The sequence below is a fragment of the Conger conger genome, chromosome 19, assembly GCF_963514075.1.
Source record: "Conger conger chromosome 19, fConCon1.1, whole genome shotgun sequence".
In the NCBI taxonomy this organism is placed as follows: Eukaryota; Metazoa; Chordata; class Actinopteri; order Anguilliformes; family Congridae; genus Conger; species Conger conger.
The window spans coordinates 13,619,186-13,639,667 of NC_083778.1; the positions used below are offsets into that span (position 1 = coordinate 13,619,186).

Here is a 20,482-nt window from a genome sequence, read left to right on the forward strand (position 1 = left end):
TTATAGTAATTCAGTGGGTGTGAGTGTTGGGAAGGTTAAACTTGCGATCTTTTTTTGGGAACACAAATGCTATTTCTGTCCCCACTCCTGGGTTCTCATCAGTGACCAGGGTCATGTGTCTGGGGATGTCCCAAACTCGAGGAGTCATCCAGAAAAGGCTGATCGAGCTGTTCAGTCCGAACAGGCTTTTAAAATTAGCGCAGCTTATCTTGACAGGTTTAAGTGCTGGGGGGGAGGAGAAGGGTAGCTTATCAACTCAACATTTCCTGTTCTGTATCTCAAATGTCCACCAGTGGGCTCTTTTCTTCTATTTTTTAAATTATTTTTTTACCTCCAGATAATCAGCATAAATAACAGGCAAAATGGAAACACAGACTCGTACAGTCGTGTTGTGTAACCACGAGGTTCTCCAGAATCGTTCTTGGAAGTGAAGAACTTGGATAGATATATCCACAGAACTCTGGTCCATATAACAGCAAGTGTGTTTAGTTTCTCCCGACGGACCCAGGTTTAAGGCAGGTTTAGCTATAGTTTAGTTTACATATATATTATATATATATATATTATAGTTTACAGTTTAGTTATGAATGGGTCTGCTCCTCAGATGACGCGGCGTCTGATCCGAAGCAGAGTCTCACAGCCCTCGTAATGCGCTGCTGAAATCAAACCCCCGCGTGTTTTGTGCTCCGGGGAAGAAAGCCATTTCATCAGAGCCATGTGTCCCTTTCTGAGAGCGAGGGGAACCTTTGTGTTTAGCAAGACGGTGCCTGCCATGTTTAAAGCCAAGCAGCTGATAAGATTAGATAAGGGGGGCTCTGAACGTTAAAAAAGTGCTTGCTTCAGTCTACGGGGGTAAATAACTGATTAACCTCTGAGCAGTGAGTGGAGGGAGTGTTTTTACAATGTTTTTGTCTTAAGTTCCGCCTCGCAACACAGGTCTGTGATGTGTGTAATTACTGTAGTGCCATGATATCTTGGACAATGATATGCTTTTGGTAGTATCTCATGATGGGGAAAAAAAATGATTTTTGTGTCCTTGACACGTGTGTAAAAACTTCAGAGCCACACTCATACACACACATGCATGCAGGCATAACATTACACTGCATTTCATTTAGACACAACGCTTTTATCCAAAGTGATGTTCCAAAAAATACCGGGTGCATACCAGGTATATTCTACAATTCTCATCTATCTAACATGTTAAATCAGATTGCCCCGTTGAAAACACACAGCGTCTCCTTCCTACGATCTGCTCCATGGTATACACCTGAGCTGCGGAAAATTAAGGCTGCTGGCCGCCAACTGGAGCGGCTTAGAAAAAACACTGGACTAACGGTGCACATGCAGGCATATAAAGACCATGTCCCGGCCTACAAGGAGGCTCTTAATGAGGCTAAATCTGTGCATTACACCAACATTATTGCCTAGAGTAACCCTAGAGCCCTCTTCTCCACAGTCAACAAGATACTCCAGCCTACCAAACCCTTTCCTCTCACCCCTTCAACTGATATCTGCTGTGAGTTTTTCCAAAACAAAATCAGCGCCATCTACAGTCAGTTTCAATCACTCCCTACTGCTATCAGTGGCGCTCCCATTTCCCATACCTTACCAGCTCAGCTGTTCTCTGCCTTCACACCTGTCGACGAGCACTTTGTCCATGACCTTGCCACTAAGGCTAGGAGCACTACCTGCCTCTTGGACCCTATGCCCCCTCCTCGTTCATATTATACATTTTTCTCTTTTAACTGGTTTTGTTCCTTGCTCACTCAAAACTGCAGCTATCACCCCTGTCCTTAAGAAATCTGGAGCAGCTGTTGATGATCTGAAAAACTATCGACCCATCTCCAATCTCCCATTCATAGCCAAACTCCTGGAGCGCACTGTTTCTTCCCAACTCCAAGAACACCTGACACATCACAGCCTATGGGAAGTGTTTCAGTCCGGTTTTAGGGCTAAGCACAGCACTGAGACAGCCCTGGTCAAGGTCGTAAATGACCTGCTCATTGCTGCTGACACAGGCCATGTCAGCATTCTCCTGTCGCTGGACCTCACTGCTCCCTTTGACACGGTCTGTCACAACACACTGCTCACCCGGTTGGAAACACTCTTGGGTATCACTGGCACTCCACTCTCCTGGTTTAGGTCATATCTCACAGCGAGGGAACAGTTTGTCTCCATAGGTAATTTCAGGTCCCCCAGTTCACCCCTCTCACATGGTGTTCCCCAGGGTTCTGTCCTAGGTCCCCTGCTCTTCGTCATTTGCATCCTCCCCCTTGGTGACATCTTACGTCAGTATGGTTTAAACTTTCACTGCTATGCTGACGACACACTCAATGCCATTAGCACCTGGATGACACAGAATTTTCTCAAACTTAACCATGAAAAAAAAGAAGCCATACTCATTGCCACACCAGCTGTATTGAAAAAACTCAAACTATCACATTTATCCATCCCCGGCTATTTCACTACCACTACCTCTGAAGTTAAAAACCTTGGTGTCATTATTGATTCTACCCTCTCATTTGACACTCACATAAAAAACATCACCAAAACAGCTTTCTTCCACCTCAAAAACATTTCCAAACTCCGCCCCTCACTTAACCCCACCGCTGCTGAGACTCTCATCCATGCATTCATAAGCTCCATATTTGATTACTGTAACGCCCTTCTCTTTGGTATCTCAGCAAAGAGATTAAACAGACTCCAATACATTCAAAATTCCGCTGCAAGAGTTCTCACCCGCACTAGGCCCTGGCAACACATCACTCCCATCCTCCATCAACTACACTGGCTCCCTGTGCAATACCGTATTCAATTCAAAATCATTCTACTTGTTTTCAAAGCCCAACATAATCTTGCACCCTCTTATCTTTCAAACCTCCTGACCCCATACCAACCAACCCGCACCCTGCGCTCCACCAATACCCACCTCCTGCTCACCCCCACTGCACATCTCCGTTCTATGGGTGACAGGGCGTTTAGTGTAGCTGGCCCCAAACTCTGGAACTCCCTCCAACTTGCACTACGGAAAATCACCTCACTGTCCACCTTCAAATCCAAGCGCAAAACTCACCTTTTCACTCTTGCTTTTCCTCCCTACTCCTGACTGACCCCTCCATCTCACTCTCGCCATGTCCCATCCTATTGTTGTTTGTTGTTTTATATACTTTATTTTACTTTATTGTCTACATTTTTGTATAGTGTCTTTTAATAAGTGTACAGTGTCTGTCCCGATATGTTGTTTTATGACTGCCACTTGCCACTACTGTACAGTGTCCCTGGGTGACGTGAAAGGCGCTTGAAATAAAATGTATTATTATTATTATAGAACAGAACTATAGAACAGATCGGATAAGGTACGATTCACATAGGATCGGTTGTACAGCCATGAACATTAGGTGTAGTACACCAGGTAGATCAAGTCTGCAAGTAATCAGGTCAGGAACTACAGTCCCACAGCAAATACATATTCTGCAGTCTTAGATTAAAGTACACAATACAACTTAAGGGGCTAAAGATAGAGACAGGGTAAAAAACAAGTGACAGTTGATTGGGGGGGGACTCTCGCAGAGGAGTCAAGGCACAGCATAAAGAGGTGTAAGTCACACCCCACGTCCTCCCTCATTAAACGTCCTCGAATCTTAAGCTGAAGCAGACCTGTTGCTTTTTTCCGACCTCTGCACTACCCCTCACCCCCCCCACCCCTTCAACATGTCCTCCCTCATTCTGCTCCTCCTGCCAACTGCCCTGGCAGAGCAGTCAGTGCTGTGGGGGGGGGGGAGGGGGCAGCACGCTGTGTACCGACCCTGAATCCGTCCCCCTGTGCCCCCCCCACCCCCCACCCCTCCTCGTTTTGTTTTGTTTTTGGCAGCCCTTTGTCATCCACGACATGGACACGCTGCGGCTGGCAGAGCGCACCCTGGTGGCCAAGCTGGTGGGCAGCAACGCGGCAGGCCTGCGCGACAAGGAGGCGGAGGTGCGGCTCTTCCACTGCTGCCAGTGCACCTCCGTGGAGACGGTGACCGAGCTCACCGAGTTCGCCAAGTCCGTGCCGGGCTTCTGCGGCCTGGACCTCAACGACCAGGTGACAGTACGCCTTAAAAGAACTGAAGTAATGCTGGGTTTTTAGTTCATGAAACGCAATGCAGCAAACCATACATCTAAAAAAATCTTTTTTCTTTTCTTTTTTTTAATTCATTTTATTTTGCCGAGGGAAAATGGATAAGCCTTATTGCTTTAAAGAAAGTGCGAGATAATTAATATGACTGACCAAACCATACCTTGAAAAGCATGAAGGGCCTCATTTTTCCCCAAGACCTTTAAGCACAAGCAAAACATTTTGGCGGGGGGTGGGGGGCGTGAAACCAATAACACGAGCGGTGATTGGTCCACGCCCCAGGTGACGCTGCTGAAGTACGGCGTGTACGAGGCGCTGTTCGCCCTGCTGGCCTCCAGCATGAACAAGGACGGGCTGCTGGTGGCGTACGGCGGCGGCTTCATCACCCGCGAGTTCCTCAAGAGCCTGCGCCGGCCCTTCAGCGACATGATGGAGCCGAAGTTCCAGTTCGCCATGAAGTTCAACGCCCTGGAGCTCGACGACTCGGACCTGGCGCTCTTCGTCGCCGCCATCATCTGCTGCGGAGGTACGGGGCGGGGCGGGGCGGGGGGGACGGGGGTTAAGCACCTTGAGCAGCGCTGTATGTGTGTGTGAGGTGCTATAAGGGTGGCCTGTAGCGTAGCGGTTAAGGTGCATGTCTGGGACACGCAAGGTCGGTGGCTCGATCCCCGGTGTAGCCACAATAAGATCCGCACAGCCGTTGGGCCCTTGAGCAAGGCCCCTTAACCCTGCATTGCTCCAGGGGAGGATTGTCTCCTGCTTAGTCTAATCGACTGTACGTCGCTCTGGATAAGAGCGTCTGCCAAATGCCATTAATGTAATGTAATGTAATGTGATGTGATGTGCGATGGAAATACATCATCTTGTTGTTCACGCTCGGCCTGCCAGTCCGACGGGGAAAGTGGTCGCTGAAAATGCTAAAGAATTACCTTTTTCCCAGAGAATGTACAAGATGCATTCATAACATAATGTAATTGGCGAGAACAGGCCATTCGGCCCAGCAATGCTCGCTTTTTCCTACCTCTAAGTGTACCTACTGTCTAGTTTGCCTGAAGGTTAAATAGTAACATGGAATGTCAACTGGAGGACAATTATCTCCAACAGAATAGGCCAATGTGCTGTTTTAGAAATATCATTTTTAGAATAAATTCCTTGTGTCACCCATAAGTTACTCTTTTTGGTATGACTCTAAAATTGTCGTTTTTTTGGTCCTGGCCTGGACTGCCCGTGATACAAGCACTGCTTTAGATCGGCGGGACCTTCCCATCCTCACCCCAGATTATTCCCCCCGTGCTGCTTCCGTAGCCTCCCCTCCTCCTCCAGGTGTCTAATCCATGCTCCTCCTCTGTGTTCCCCCTCCCCCCACCCCTCTCAGACCGGCCGGGCCTGTCGAACGTGCCGTACATCGAGCGGATGCAGGAGGCCATCGTGCAGGTCCTGCAGCTCCACCTGCTGGCCAACCACCCGGATGACGCCTTCCTGTTCCCGCGGCTGCTGCAGAAGCTGGTGGACCTCAGGCAGCTGGTGACCGAGCACGCCCAGCTCGTGCAGGAGATCAAGAAGACCGAGGACACCTCCCTGCACCCGCTCCTGCAGGAGATATACAGGGACATGTACTGAGGCGTAACCCCGAACAGGGTCGCCCACGAACCGATACGCGCACTGACGTGTAGACGCGCAGGTCCCCCCCGTTACCCGACGCACGTTTGTGCTCCGTCCTCCTAGCTGCCAGGAGCGTCCAAGAAGTTTTTGGATCTTGTCTTTGGTGCTGTGCCTTATGCCTTTTGAGGCAGTGAACAATCCCAGGACAAATAAAACCTACTAAAGGGGTGGATTCCACCCCGTAATGTGTCCCACTTTCAGGGAAAGTGGTGTGTACAGTGACCCAACTTTCGCTTCCGGATGCTGTAGCTCATCTGTGTTCTTCTCTCGAGCAAAGACAGTGGACTTGTGCTACACACACACACACACACACACACACACACATGCGTGCATGCACGCACACGTCACAAATATGCACATTATGGACATAAACACACACACACACATTTTAGATACTTACACACACACACACACACATACACAAGCAAACACAAGCTTGGTACAAATGCACAGATCATACACACATGCACAACAAAATGCACACACAGTACACCTCCGAGTAAAAAAAAAAGGAGGCGGTGAACATGTGTGATTTATTCAGGTCATCATACACAAACACATCACACCTCTGTGTTTCAGCCGTCTCCACACACACACACGTCGCAGAAGACGGAAGCCGCTCCTTCACCTGCCCGACAGCAAGCCGAATCGAACCGAATCGCCGGAACTGGGATGTTGTCTGTCCGTTGGTCTGCTTTATGTCTGTGACTCAAGTATTTGCACACGTGAACAAAGCTATTCAGAATTTTTTTTTTTTTTTGTGTAAACCATTTTGATTATGAATGTTAACTAGAGAATGTGCCACACCAGGTCCAGGGTAGGTCAGTGTTTCATAAGAACAACATGAATATATTTATCAAAGATATATGTTCAGACAGGGTTTCATACAATGTCTAAAAATATAGGAGCTTTTTACATACCGCTCACCTGGAGTGTAGGTCTCAATGTAGTATTTTATTTTTGATTCAAAAATGTTGCCTACAAAAATGGTTTACACAAAAAAATATTCAGTTCTTACAACTTTCCCTGCTCCTTCACTACTGAGGGGAATGTTTCTGTGACCCCTTGCTTTTCATTGAAATGAAACTTTAGGTGTAAATCTGCAGTATAGAAAGATAGATATGAGGTTTGGGAAAAAAAAAAAAGAAAAAAAAAAAACCTGTTTTATCAAACTCGCCTCAGCTGACTTTCGACAAAGACCATGGTGGGTATTGTGACTGAGGGAAACTATGCTTGTCATTTTAATGTTCACATAATTTTATGTGAACCAGAAATATAGGAATGCGATGAAGATGAAGACTACAGTGGGATCTGTGAGGGAACTGAAGTGAACATAAGCTCCCAGTTGTATTTCACCTCATGCTGTGTTCCTGGGGTACCACTATGTCATGGTACGGGCAGGGCCTGATTTCGCTTTTGCACATTCATTCTCTGATGTAGTTGGCTTGATGGAATGAGTTGATCCCGTGGGGGGGGTCAGCCTTATATTCAAAATACATCCGATGGGCTTCCGGCTTCAGATAATGGGAGGAAAAATTATGAAAATAACTTGACACTGTGCATTTTTTTTTTCCTGCCCTGTATGTGCCTCTTTTGCATTGCTTTTCTCACTGCCTCTGTTCTGAAGGACATATTTCCATGGCGGTTGGGTATCCGGTTTTTCGGCAATTCCAGCCGTGTGCTGCCTTGTCAAGTTTGGAGCCTGGAGGAATGCATCACTTGGTTTGAAAAAAAAAAAAAAAAAACAAGTGTAAAAACAAGTGTAAACCTGACCTTGACTAATAATGACAGCCTGAGGAACTCAAAACAATTTTGTGCCTTGAAGAACGGATGACATGATCTGTCATATATACGTCCCTTCTCCTCGTATGCAATTCATGCACAAGCTGAGGAACAACATCTAAATGTTTAAAATGGCATTCCCTTTCGAAAGAGCGTTGCCTTTGCTACTTGTTGTGCGACTAGCATTGAGCAAAATGGGTGAGACATTTTCCTCCACAGAGTGAAAACTCATTTCTGTGTTATTGACAATGGTCTATCCGGAATGGAGGCGAGTCAAATTGTGTCACAAAGTGCCAAATTGTGTGAGAAGCAGCCACTTATTCTGGGGAGAAATTATGCCATCCAGAAGTCAAAACGTCTCCTTGTTAATTCAAACAAATTCCACCCAGTTGAAATTACGTATGTAGAGTTTGTGTTTAACCGGACAAGGGATTTTTAAAAGTTGTATCAGGGAATTTTGTTGTCTTCCACAATGTGTACCTGTTCAGGACTTTGTGGGACAATCTGCCATTCTTTTATACTCTGCTGAAAATGACATAGATAATCGATGGATGGCGATCAATAACATGCACTCAGTACCTGCACTTTATCACAATCGTAAATATATTTGAATTCCATTGTAATGAGCAATAAGTTGTGTGGTATGAACCCTAGCTTTTGAAGTACGTGCAGTATTTTGCAGCTAGTGCCAGGAAAAAAAGACTGAATGATCTAGTCATGCTAACCTGGTGTTTCTTTTATCTTTCAATGTGGGTTGCTAAATCATATTGTAAAACAAAATGTCTGCAGAATGTCGCTTTATTTGAAACAATAACATGAATGATTTGAAGTGAAAACACTAAGAATCTAGTACGTTCCTGATACTTCCATTCTGAATAAATTTCCTTCCTCTTGTATCATAAAAATTGTAAGCGCATGTTGCTCCTTCACCCCCACCCTGGGGGACCAGCAGATTATTATTTTGACAAGTGTGTTAGGTAAAAGTTCTGGGAAAATGCAAGTAAATGTGTTCGACAACCACTGGGGTCTTCTTTGTAAACGTCAGGCTGGCGCGACCGTTGCTGGTTTGGCTGCATGCGTATTCATTTCGCTGTGATCTTGAAAAGCAAGTTGTTTTTATTTGAAAGTACTTAAAATAAAAATTCCGATTTAGAATACTGGGTAATTCGAAGGGCATCAAAATACATCACGATAACCTGCTTTGAAAGATGTGAATATAAACCACCGGAGTTAAGTTTGTCTTATTTCAAAAGTCTGAACTCTTCCATTAAATCAAATGTATATGTAAAGGTACAATAGGTAATTTCGGACTTCTAACGGTCAAGAGAGGAATAGCAGCAACAAACACGCTCAAACCACAACACTGTTTATCCCTCCCCCCTTCTCTGTGAACGTACTGACGTTGAAACGCCATTGGCTGTGGCAATTAGAATCAATTTTCAACCAGTGAACTTGAATTATTGTTCAGTTATACAATGTTTTTGTACAGATTGTCTTGCCGTCAACTTTATATTTTGAAACCCGAATTTAAGGGCTAGAAACACAGATTTACAACGGTCTTCCCTATTGTACCTTTAAGGAATATTCCTGAATACTTTAAAACAGGGATCATCAACTCTGGCCCTCGAATCCAAATCCAGCCCTAGCTCTCTTTTATCCCGGGTAATTAGTGTTACTGATTGGCCCGACTCTCCTCACACCTGACTCAAAAGGGAGGGTCAAAATCCAAATCTGAAATTAGGCCTTGACATTGTGACTCTTGACCAGGGTCTACAACACTTTGGAGAGCTGCAAGCTCTGTTGATCAGCACCCGTCTCAGACCCAACTAGCCAGGGGAAGTTCTGTAATCACATGCTCCTGGTGCGTTAAGCGCAGAGGAACAACCAAAAGAGAAAAAGGGCAGAACCTGTGGCTGGACCAGGCTGGCCAGCTCTTTACCGTAATGTTGGGTTTGAAATGAAGCTACTGCTCCAGCGAGTACTCTGGCTAATGCAGGCTGTTGATTGACAGATAGATAAAGTTGCTCTGTGTTATCTGCTATCATCAGCAAGAGGCCCCCTTCCTTCTCCTGCACTGCTCCAACACCCCACACTATCTTCCTCCCCAACTTCTACCCTCCACCTCGGATCCCCCAGCTGGGGAACCAGCCACCCCCCACTCAGTCGACCAATCACTCCTTCAGCACCTGTCGGGTATCAGCAACTGCGAATTAGGAACAGGTGTTAGACACAAGTACACAAGGGAGGATTTGAACACTTGCTGAATCTGCAAGACCAGCACACTTACCTGTCGAGTCACTCGGGAAATCCTGCTCCGGGGCTGCAGAGCGTAGAGGAAATTGATATCACAATAACCCAAGGGAAAACGGTAGGATGAGCTGGGATTGAACGGGTAAGTAGGGATTGCGTAACCACGGGTGTGACTGAAAGGTAGGCTATTTAGCCGGTTGTTACCATTTGAGCAATTCTCTACTCAGTCAAAAAAAAAAGATTTCATGAACATCGCTCTAAACGGGAGCAAACAGGTACACGGTGGCAACTTGACTCGTTAGCATGCACATGAAGGTGATGTCCAAGCTATGCGTTTCTCTTTATCGCTTAATGTTGCACGTATGACATTTAACCGGTGTGGCTGGATCGGGATCGGGAGCTTTGTGTGTCGGTTAAGGGAGCGCAGGGCCCTGACGAGCTCCGGTTCTCACTCTGGCCCCACGCTCTCTGGCAGGCATTTATATAGCGCCTTTATCCAAAGTCTTCCTGTCTGTCCAAACTGCAACACGCCGTTCTTCTCAGAACGTCATCAGATGGATCTGTTCACAGTCAAGTTGCACACAAAAAATCCCAAACATCTTAAACGCCAGCCTAAATGATTCATCGATCATTTTCGAAAACAACATCCATCCACTGTCTTCTGACTTTTCCCATCCATAGTTTTAAAAGGCTAAATCTAAAGACTGAACAACCCGAGAGGACATGCTTGCAGCCATGTTCTCTGCAGAACTGAGTTTTGCATAGGTGGGGTAGGTGGGACGTATTCTTGGTTACACATCCTGCTTCTGTTTGTGCTTTTTGGGAAACACGAAGAATATGCGTTTTTAAATATGAATCAAGTTACGGTGAAGGGACGATGTGTTTGCTTATCGTGGTCAATCTAAAGTTGTCGTTCATATAGACACGTCTGTTCTTGTTTGCGTTCAGATGATTTGTTAAAGGCTACCGAAATGACTTGGCCGCTGTTTTTGGTTAAACTATGTATTTGCCTTTGTGTGTTAGCCGTGCATGTATTTTAAAATAATAAATCATTGATTATAACAGATGTTAAGATCACAGGTTGAAAGTCATTAGGATTATTCGGGTTGGTCTTCTTTGGCACAGGGGATATGATTGATAGATTAAAACATGTTGCTAATATCTATGTTTTCATTTGCATACGCTATGCTCATATGCAACAACTGTTGGTGATATTTAATGTTTCCACCCCTCTTTTTCACTCCAGCTTGTCTGCAGCCCCACAAGCAGTTGCGACCACGGCTTATCTGTGCAGAAACCCAGCGCGTACGTTCTGAAGTGCTACAGTGTCCCAGGCACTGGGGTATGTACATTTTACATCTCAGACTCAGGTACCAGGGCCTCGGTGTCACGACTCTGGGCTGGTGCATGTCCCAAGACTTAGAATCTCAAGTATCAGAATCCATGTCATATGGACTGGGCCTGCTATGGGTGATCCACGGCAGATACAGTCTGAAGATAACACCTCTGAGAGGGTGACACCCTGCTGCAACAAATCGTAAGACCGTCTGGAACCTGCCATCGGTGGGTCCAAGTCCCAAGACCTCTGCAATGTACCATGTCCTAAGACCTATGCTAGAGCTAAGTCGTAAGACATGTGACACTCAGCCACCAGTACCAGTACCACTGATTGGTAGGTATGCTGCCCAGCACCAAGGCGTACGCGTGAGGGTAGCACTGTGGCCGTCTGGCTGATGAGCTGATCATGCGGAGGAGAAGCAGGAAGTCCCCAGATGGAGGAGCTATGTTAGTATGAGTGTTTGTTTTGTTTTTGTTTGTACTATGCACCACATTTGGTGCAGATTAGAGTATTACAACAGACAGTCTTTCATACTTCTACCTTTATGCAATCAAATCGAGTTTGTTTTCCCAAACAGACTGATTTGATTGTGTAGGAGTATGGGGGACTGTCTGTAGTAATGCACTAATGGAGGGTGGGGCCTGGACCAATTTTCTTTTTTTTTTTTCTTCCAAAAGCTGTGCAAACTGAAAGGAGAGAGTGGGGTTTGAACCCCAGACCTTGTTGTTGCAAAGCAAAAGCCATTCCTTTACACCAAACTGTCTTGTTCTTGTCTTGTCATTTCAGCATTGAAGTGAATTTGTTGAGACATCAGAACTGGAAACACAAAAGGAGTCCATGACTCTACCTTTACGCTACCATATGTTTGGTGTTTGGCTGGATGCAGCAGCAGACAAAATATGACACTACAGAAATGTAAGAGCAGTAAAGACAAATGGGTGGGTTTAAACCTAGGAGCCTTGGGTCCAGAGGCCACTTTATCTTTGTGCCAACATCTCCTTAGTGCTAGGGCATGCTCTGCAGTGGACTGAAGAAGATGAGACTACAGAAACACAAACTCTGGGCCAGGAGTCAACGACAATACCATTATGCCACAGCCGCCTTCACTTGTCTTTGTATGATGTAGTAGACTTAAGATGACGAGCTGACGGAAACATAAGAGAAATAAAGACGAGATTCAAACCCTGAACCCTGTGTTTGCAGACGACAATGTTACCTTTGAGCCAACTACGCTCTGGTATTACCACCTGCAGTTCATAGAATATGATTAGAAGATAGAAACACAAGAGAAGTAAAGACAATGGGTGGGGTTTGAACCCACAACGTCTGTGCCCGAAGACAGGTAGCACTCCATTACGCCACAGCTGCCTCACGAGTTCGTGGTTATGCAGTAGACACATGATGATGAGCTGACAGAGACACAAGAGAAGTAGAGGGGTTTGAATCCTCGACCTTATGGTCCAGAGTCGGTGACTCTACCATTAGAGGCATGGGAACCTGTACACCACAGCAGGTTTAACAGCCTCATAAGCTACTTCATTGACATAATTCAACTATAAGAAATATTTTTTTCACATTTTTACATTTTTGAAGAGGTATTCAATTCCGTCTGGAATTCACACGATACATTCAGAAGCACTAGCGGTTACAAACACAAGACTAAGCGTGAGTAGACCGTGGAGTCAAACCTCCAACCTACTGACTGCAAAGCCAACGCCTTAACCGCAACACTACAGACACAGCTGTCACGACAAGAGGCGATGATGCAGTGCTACACTGCTGCTACAGAGGGCATAATGCTTATCAGGGTGATGCAATATTCCACTTCATGCTAATGAGGAAATGCTTGTGAAAGCTATTGTGATTTCGACTTGTGATTGTGATTTCGACTTCTGACTTCCTATCCCATCACATGACCTCTTTATTGGGTTAAAGGTGTAATTGCTTACAAGTGTGCCTTGTTATGCCTTTGGGTGTTTTCCTTGATCCAATGATTTATTCTGCATTAAATTTCGGACGTGAATGGTTTGAATTGGCCTTGTCATTGCTCAATAAAAATTAACGCAATAAGAAAATTTTCCGTTGATATTTATTGTCCACATCCACATGCATTCGACAACCAAACAAAAACATTCCGTTCCTTCCATTCCTTCCACCTCCAACTCTTTAACACAAAGATCCAGTTATATTATTTATTATTTTCTTTCATTTATTTTATTCTTTTTTGTGGGGAGAATGCTTGTGAATGTTCAGGCTTGGCAGACATTAAACAAGAATTGTCTCCTTTAGTGTGCATATATTCCTTAAAATTATTATCGTTAATTTAAGTATTGCCAAAGTTTTTAAATGTTGAGAAATTTGTGATCCAATAAAAGATACCTATTACCATGGTCTGTCACCACAACCACTGAGCCAATCATGCATTGGTGAAATATTCCTTGCAATAGTCAAAGATATCACTATCAGTGGCAAGTATTTGCGCTGCATTTACAAACAGGAGGAATAAAATACACCTTGAAAGTGTCCTGTGGACACACATACCAATAACATCAAAATACCAATTAACAAGGCATGTGTTGAAATAGCTTACTTGCATACTATTGAGAAAGCTAGTTACAATTCACAAACTCAATAGGAGGCAAGTAAGCCATTTCAACAAGTCACTTCTCAATCTGTATTTTTTACGTTATAACTCTGTGTGTCCACAAGAGACTTTTCAGAAAACTGCAGCTGTGTCAAAAACATCCCAAAGCATTATCACTCAAGATGTTTAAATGGTAAATGGTAAATGGTTGGCGTTTATATAGCACCTTTATCCAAAGCGCTGTACAATTGATGCTTCTCATTCACCCATTCGTACACACACTCACACACCAACGGCGATTGGCTGCCCTGCAAGGCACCGACCAGCTAGTCAGGAGCATTTGGGGGTTAGGTGTCTTGCTTGTTAAATGTGTAGCACTGCATCACTCTCATAGGCATTTAGCCCACTGTGGTAGCAGTGTAGTACTGCATCACTCTCATAAGCATTAAGCCCAGTGATGAACAGCATCATCGCCTCCTGTAATAACTGTGCTTTGTCTGTAGTGTAGTGGTTAAGGCATTGGCTTTACAGTCAGTAGGTCGGAGGTTCAACTCCACGGTCTACTTACGCATAGTCTGCAGCTTTCGTATTCATAACCGGTAGTGCTTCTGAATGGATCCTGAGATGTAGATGTAATAGAATGGCACTTCGAAAATATCGAAATGCAAGGAGAAAAAAATAATAATAATAACTCTTATAGTTGAATTATGTCAACTAGCTTATGAGGCTGTTAAAGCTGCTGAGGCATACAGGTTCCCATGGCTCTAATGGCAGAGTCACCGTCTCTGGACCAAGAGGTCGAGGGTTCGAATCCCTCTCTTTCTTTCTTTCTCTTGTGTCTCTGTCAGCTAATCATCTTCTGTCTTCTACATCAGTACACAACAGTAAGGCAGCAGTGGCGTAATGGAATAGTGTCGGTCTACAGGCCCAGACGTCAAGGGTTCAAACCTCACCCGTTGTCTTTACTTCTCTTGTGTTTCTACATTCTTATCATATTCTATCATATTCGAGGCAGAAACGTCAAAGTGTGGTTGGCTCAATGGCAATGTCTTTGCCTACGAATGCAAGGCAACAGGGTTCAAATCTCCTCTTTACTTCTCTCTTATGGTTCTGTCAGCTCATCATCATCAGTCTACGAGATCACAGGAAAACGTGTTAAGGCAGCTGTGGTGCGATGGTATTGTCATTGACTCGGGATAAAGAGGCTGTGGGTTCAAACCCAGCATCCTCATCTTTACTTTGTGTGTCTGTGGTCTCATCTTCTTCAGTCCACTGCAGAGCCACACCAAACACTCCGGAGATGTTGGCACAAAGATAAAGTCCCCACCTGTGGGCCCAAAGCTCCTGGGTTCAAATCCATCCCTTTGTCTTTTACTTCTCTTACATTTCTGTAGTGTCCTATTCTATCTACTGCTGCGTCCAACCGAAGACTGAACATGATGGTGGCGTGAAGGTAGTGTCATGGGCTCTGAACGATGAGTTTGAGGGTTTGAACCCCAGTTCCTCCTTTTGTGTTTCCATTACTGATGCCTCACCAAATTCACTTCAATGCTGAAAAAACACAATAAAAACACAAGTCAGTGTGGCGTGCAGGAATGACTCCCGCCTTGCAACAGCAAGGTCTAGGGTTCAAACCCACCTTCTTTTCAGTTTGCACAGCTTTTGACCATTGTGTCATTTAAGTACTAGGAAAAATCAAGTGTAAATGTGAAGGACACCGTGGCGTAAGAGATAAAGACCGCACCTCAGGCGGTAGAGGTTGCTGGTTCGAATCTCCGAGTGTCACACCTGAGCAACGTTGGTGGCCTCGAAGGGCGAAGGTTGGTGCGGAGTGAGTGAAGGGGAAGCGGTGAGTCCCCCCCCGATAACCTGGAGAACACAAACTAGGGGTTATGCTATTTTTTTGAGGATAAACATTTTTTGCGGTAAAAAAAAAAATTATAATAAAAATGAAAATTGGTCCAGGCCCCACCCTCCATTAGTGCATTACTACAGACAGTCCCCCATACTCCTACACAATCAAATCAGTCTGTTTGGGAAAACAAACTCGATTTGATTGCATAAAGGTAGAAGTATGTAAGATTGTCTGTAGTAATACACTAATCTACACCAAATGTGGTGCATAGTACAAACAAAAACTCATACTTACATAGCTCCTCCATCTGGGGACTTCCTGCTTCTCCTCCGCATGGTCAGCTCATCTGCCAGACGGCCACAGTGCTACCCTCATGCGTACGCCTTGGTGCTGGGCAGCATACCTACCAATCAGATTTCAGGACCTGGTACTGGTACACACACTGGGCTGCGTGTCACATATCTTTGGACTTAGCTCTAGCATATGACAAACACAGAGGTCTTAGGACATGGCACATTGCAGAGGTCTTGGGACTCGGATCCACCTGTGGCAGGTTCCAGACGGTCTTACGACTTGTTGCAGCCGGTGGCTGCACTGTCAGAGGGCGTAAGACTTGTATCTGCCGTGGACCTCACAAGTCTTGGGACCTGTAGCAGGCCTCGTCCATATGACATGGATTCTCATGCTAGACATTCTAAGCCTTGGGACATGCACCAGCCCAGAGTCGTGACACCGAGGCCCTGGTACCTGAGTCTGAGAGGTAAAATGTACATACCCCAGCGCCTGGGACACTGTCGCACTTCAGAACGTATGCCCTGGGTTTCTGCACAGATAGCCCGGGCCACAATTGCTTGTTTCTGCTTGTGAAAAACAGTCAATCAAAACATTTTGGGTTCACAAAGACATATATTACAAGTGGCTTCGGCCTACCATATATGAACATATGTTAAAGTCAATAGACAATTCAACAACTATTAAAAATAAACAAAGCTTACAAAAAACTGTTCTGCAAAAGACTATAACGTCTGACTGATTAAAAATGATGTAAAAACACAAGCAGGGCTAACACGCAAAGGCCAATGCAGAGTTTAACCAAAAATAGCGACCATGTAAGTTACATTTCGGTAGCCTTTAACAAATCATCAGAACGCGAACAAGAACAGACGTGTCAATATAAATATGATGTAAACAGAACATCGTTGCTTCGGTAACTTACCGGAGTTAAGTTTAAATTGACCACGATAAGCAAAAACATCGTCCCTTCACCATAACTTGATTCATATTTAAAAACATATTCCTCGTGTTTCAGTGAATTGCAATGAAATAATACAATTCACACCTATCTCTGCAACACTGCAAGCAAAAATAATCACTTACTGTACGCGGAGGAGATGAGAATCTGTGCCAACCACATGTCAGCATGTCATGAAGTAAACAGTTGACCTGACGCAAACGGAAGCAGGATGTGTTACCGAGAATACGTCCCACCTGCCCCACCTATGCAAAACTCAGTTCTGCAGAGAACATGGCTGCAGGCAAGTCCTTTTGGGTTGTTCAGTCTTTCAGCTGATGCAAGTAAATTTGGTTTACCTTTTGAAACTACGCATTGGGAAAGTCAGCGGGCAGTGAAGTGGATGTTGTTTTCGTAAATTATCGATACAAAGATTGATAGTTTAGGCTGCGCGTTTAAAGATGTTTGGGAAACACGTGGGATTTTTTGTTTGCAACTGGACTGTGAACAGAGCTATCGGATGACCTGCTGAGAAGAACGGCGTGTTGCAGTTTGGACAGACTAAAAGGAACTCTTCGTGTTTCATCACATTTCTAGAGTGGGTTCTTATGTCAATTCGGATTTAAAAAAAAAAACACGTATAGAAATAGTTTTGTTACAACCAAGTTAATACTCTATTGGATATACTTAATGACACGATTTGGGGTCGCTGTATGTATGATGCAAAATAAAATACACGCAACCTAATATTTTACCTAAACATAGTACACATACATCTGACTTTGCATGTCAGATTATTTAAATCCTTGTTTTAACGGTGTCCATCTTTGATTAAGGGGAGTCTGTTCTTTGCGGTGGAGGGTATCGGGGGAATCATTGCAGGGGCGCTCCAGGTGAGGGATTTCGCTCCCTCTGCTGGACAAGAAATGGCTTTTGCAAGTCGGGTTAAAAAATAACAGCACTCTGGTCAAGTATTTTTTGTATGGTTGTCAAATGTTTGTAGATTTTCAATGTTGCGCAGCATTTACCTTCTGGAAATAATAAAGATGTACTGCAACTGAAACCGTTCTTGTTGTCTGTTATTTTTATTGACCAATGACTACACACCTTTCAGGTATGACATTTAATGACTGAATAAAATGGCGAAGCACACAATTATAATTTTTTTTTTTCAGATTTAAATGGAAAATAATGTTTTTAGTGAAGAGAGGAGATAAGTGTTCTCTGAAGTGGTTAAGTTGGCCATCTCATTTTTGGTTATTGTGAAAGTAAACATTGAAAGGCACCAAAAGTTCAACTAATCCCCTTCAGGCACACCTGTAAACTGATTACCCCGTTAATTAGGATCGGATGGGACTTAACCTGCGGTTCAAATCACAAGAGCATTGAAACAAAAGCTTTCACAAAGTAGAAGACCTGTTATGTGGTGGACTTATATTTCCTCCCTCACTCCCTGTGCAGTGGCCCCAAAACAAACCCAAAGAGAATTGTGTAATGTAGGCCTGTCACTGTCTTGGGCCCCAAGCTTCCAGGTTTCATACTGGCTAATACTTTTTGACTGGGTTTCTGTGATCTCACCTTCTTCTACGCTCCTGAGCACCGAACACGACGGTGGCGTCAAGGCAGTATCGTGGACTCCGAACGCTGATCTTGAGGGGTCGAGCCTCAGTTCCTCCTCTTGTTTTTCCCCAATTTCCGAGGTCTCACCTTCTTCATTTCACTGCAGAAAAGACATCCCAAAAACCAGAAGTCAGTGTGGTGCACAGAAATGGCTCTTGCCTTGCAACAGCAAGGTCTGGGGTTTGAACCCAGTGTTTGCCTTTCAATTTGCACTGCTTTTGAGCATTGTGCTGTTTAAGTACATAGAAAAATTAAGTGCAAATGCGATGGACTCTGTGGCGTAAGAGATAAGACCGCACCTCAGGAGGTAGAGGTTGCTGGTTCGAATCCCTGAGCGCTGCACCTGAGCAACGTTGGTGGTCCCCAAGGGTGGGGGAGAGAAGGTCTTGAAGGGTGATGGAGAGGTGGTCCCCAAGGATGGCAGTGGCTGAATGGGTAAGTGTTCTGGTCCAGCAAATTCAGAAATTGTGAGTTCAATTCCCACTGTGTACATGTCTAACCCCTGTCTCTCATTCACAGATGCTGATGCCTGAGTGGTTCCTGTGCAGTGGGAGAAGAGGATGCAGCACCTGAGAGGTAAGTGGGGAGGGGGATCCCCCTGGGGGGGTTGGGGGTGGGGAGGGTAGATGGGGGGCCCTGGCCCCCCGGAGGTGGGGAGGAGGAAAGGTGGGGGTGTTGGAGCATGGGAGGAGAAAGAAGGGGGGGGGGGGGGGGGGGATTGGAGCATGGGCAGAGGAGGACAAGGGGATTGGGGCAGGGTAGGAGGAGCGTGGGGGGTTGCTGGAGGCCTGGACCCCCCAGGGTGGGAGGTGAACAGGGCAGGTGGCCCTTTTGGTGCTGGCCAAACCCCAGCAGAGGGGCCCAGTGACCAGCAGGCACCAAAAGGGCCACCTGCCCTGTTCACCTCCCACCCTGGGGGGTCCAGGCCTCCAGCAACCCCCCCACACTCCTCCTACCCTGCCCCAATCCCCTTGTCCTCCTCTGCCCATGCTCCAATCCCCCCTTCTTTCTCCTCCCATGCTCCAACACCCCCACCTTTCCTCCTCCCCACCTCCGGGGGGCCAGGGCCCCCCATCTACCCTCCCCACCCCCAACCCCTCCAGGGGGATCCCCCTCCCCACTTACCTCTCAGGTGCTGCATCCTCTTCTCCAGGACCACCTCCACCGCATCAGCACCTGTGAACGACAAGCAGAGGTTAGACATAGGCAGACATCACAAGTGGGGATTGAACCCACAAACACAGCGTCAAAGACACTAGCACTTACCCGTCGCGCCACTCCAGGGACCACAGTCTGAAGCTCTCGTTCGGTATAGTAAAGTCTGAAACACAGTCTGAAACATCAAAGGAGGAAAACACATCCACCACAGTGGTACTTGAACTCAGGTCCCCTTGGTTGATAGGCAGAGACAATACCACAGTGCCATCAGATTCCTAACACATTGGACAGTGCTGCAGCAGACCGAAGAAGCTATGACCACAGAAACTCAAGCGAGACAGCATCCGTGCCTTCGCGCCACACAGAAGCCACGCCCCTGTCAAAGGCCACGCCCCTGTCAAAGGTCTGTACTGCATTAGGAGCACGGACAGAGCCCTCGAGGATACTTTCCTGGGCTGCCTGGATGATCAGGGGTAATTTTACCCAGACTGATGTACATAAATGTATTTTTGACTCTTTAAAACTATGCACGCTAACGGTCAGCGCACAGGGAGATTATCTGTTTGTTTGATGTCATCGTTTGTGATCGATCGCATAGGCGGGGGCCCTGCCGGTTAATCCAACGTTTAAAGATGGGTTATGCGAGTGTGGCGTGCCTGAGATGAGATTTAGATTAGATTCAACTTCATGAAATGCATCCTCTACATCTGACCCATCCTAGTTGCTTAGGAGCAGTGGGCAGCCATAGTACAGCGCCTTGGCCAAGGGCAACAGCAGGAGCACACTACGGGACAGTTTAAACCAATTAATTCCAATTCATGCACGTGACAGTTCAACTTGTTGAAATCTGTTTATCTACAGTCTACGATTGAGATATAACA

The 20,482-nt window shown here is 45.6% G+C and overlaps 1 protein-coding gene across 1 annotated transcript in view; it reads left to right on the forward strand.

Moving 5' to 3' along the window:
* The window catches only part of LOC133119412 (peroxisome proliferator-activated receptor alpha-like), a 39,061-nt gene extending 30,592 nt beyond the window's left edge, over window positions 1-8,469 (forward strand). The window contains exons 6-8 of the mRNA XM_061230003.1: window positions 3,875-4,087; window positions 4,403-4,646; window positions 5,496-8,469. Coding sequence (XP_061085987.1) covers window positions 3,875-4,087; window positions 4,403-4,646; window positions 5,496-5,740 — 702 coding nt within the window. The 3' untranslated portion in view covers window positions 5,741-8,469. The remainder of the gene's footprint in view (window positions 1-3,874; window positions 4,088-4,402; window positions 4,647-5,495) is intronic.
* The last annotated feature ends 12,013 nt before the right edge of the window (window positions 8,470-20,482 follow it).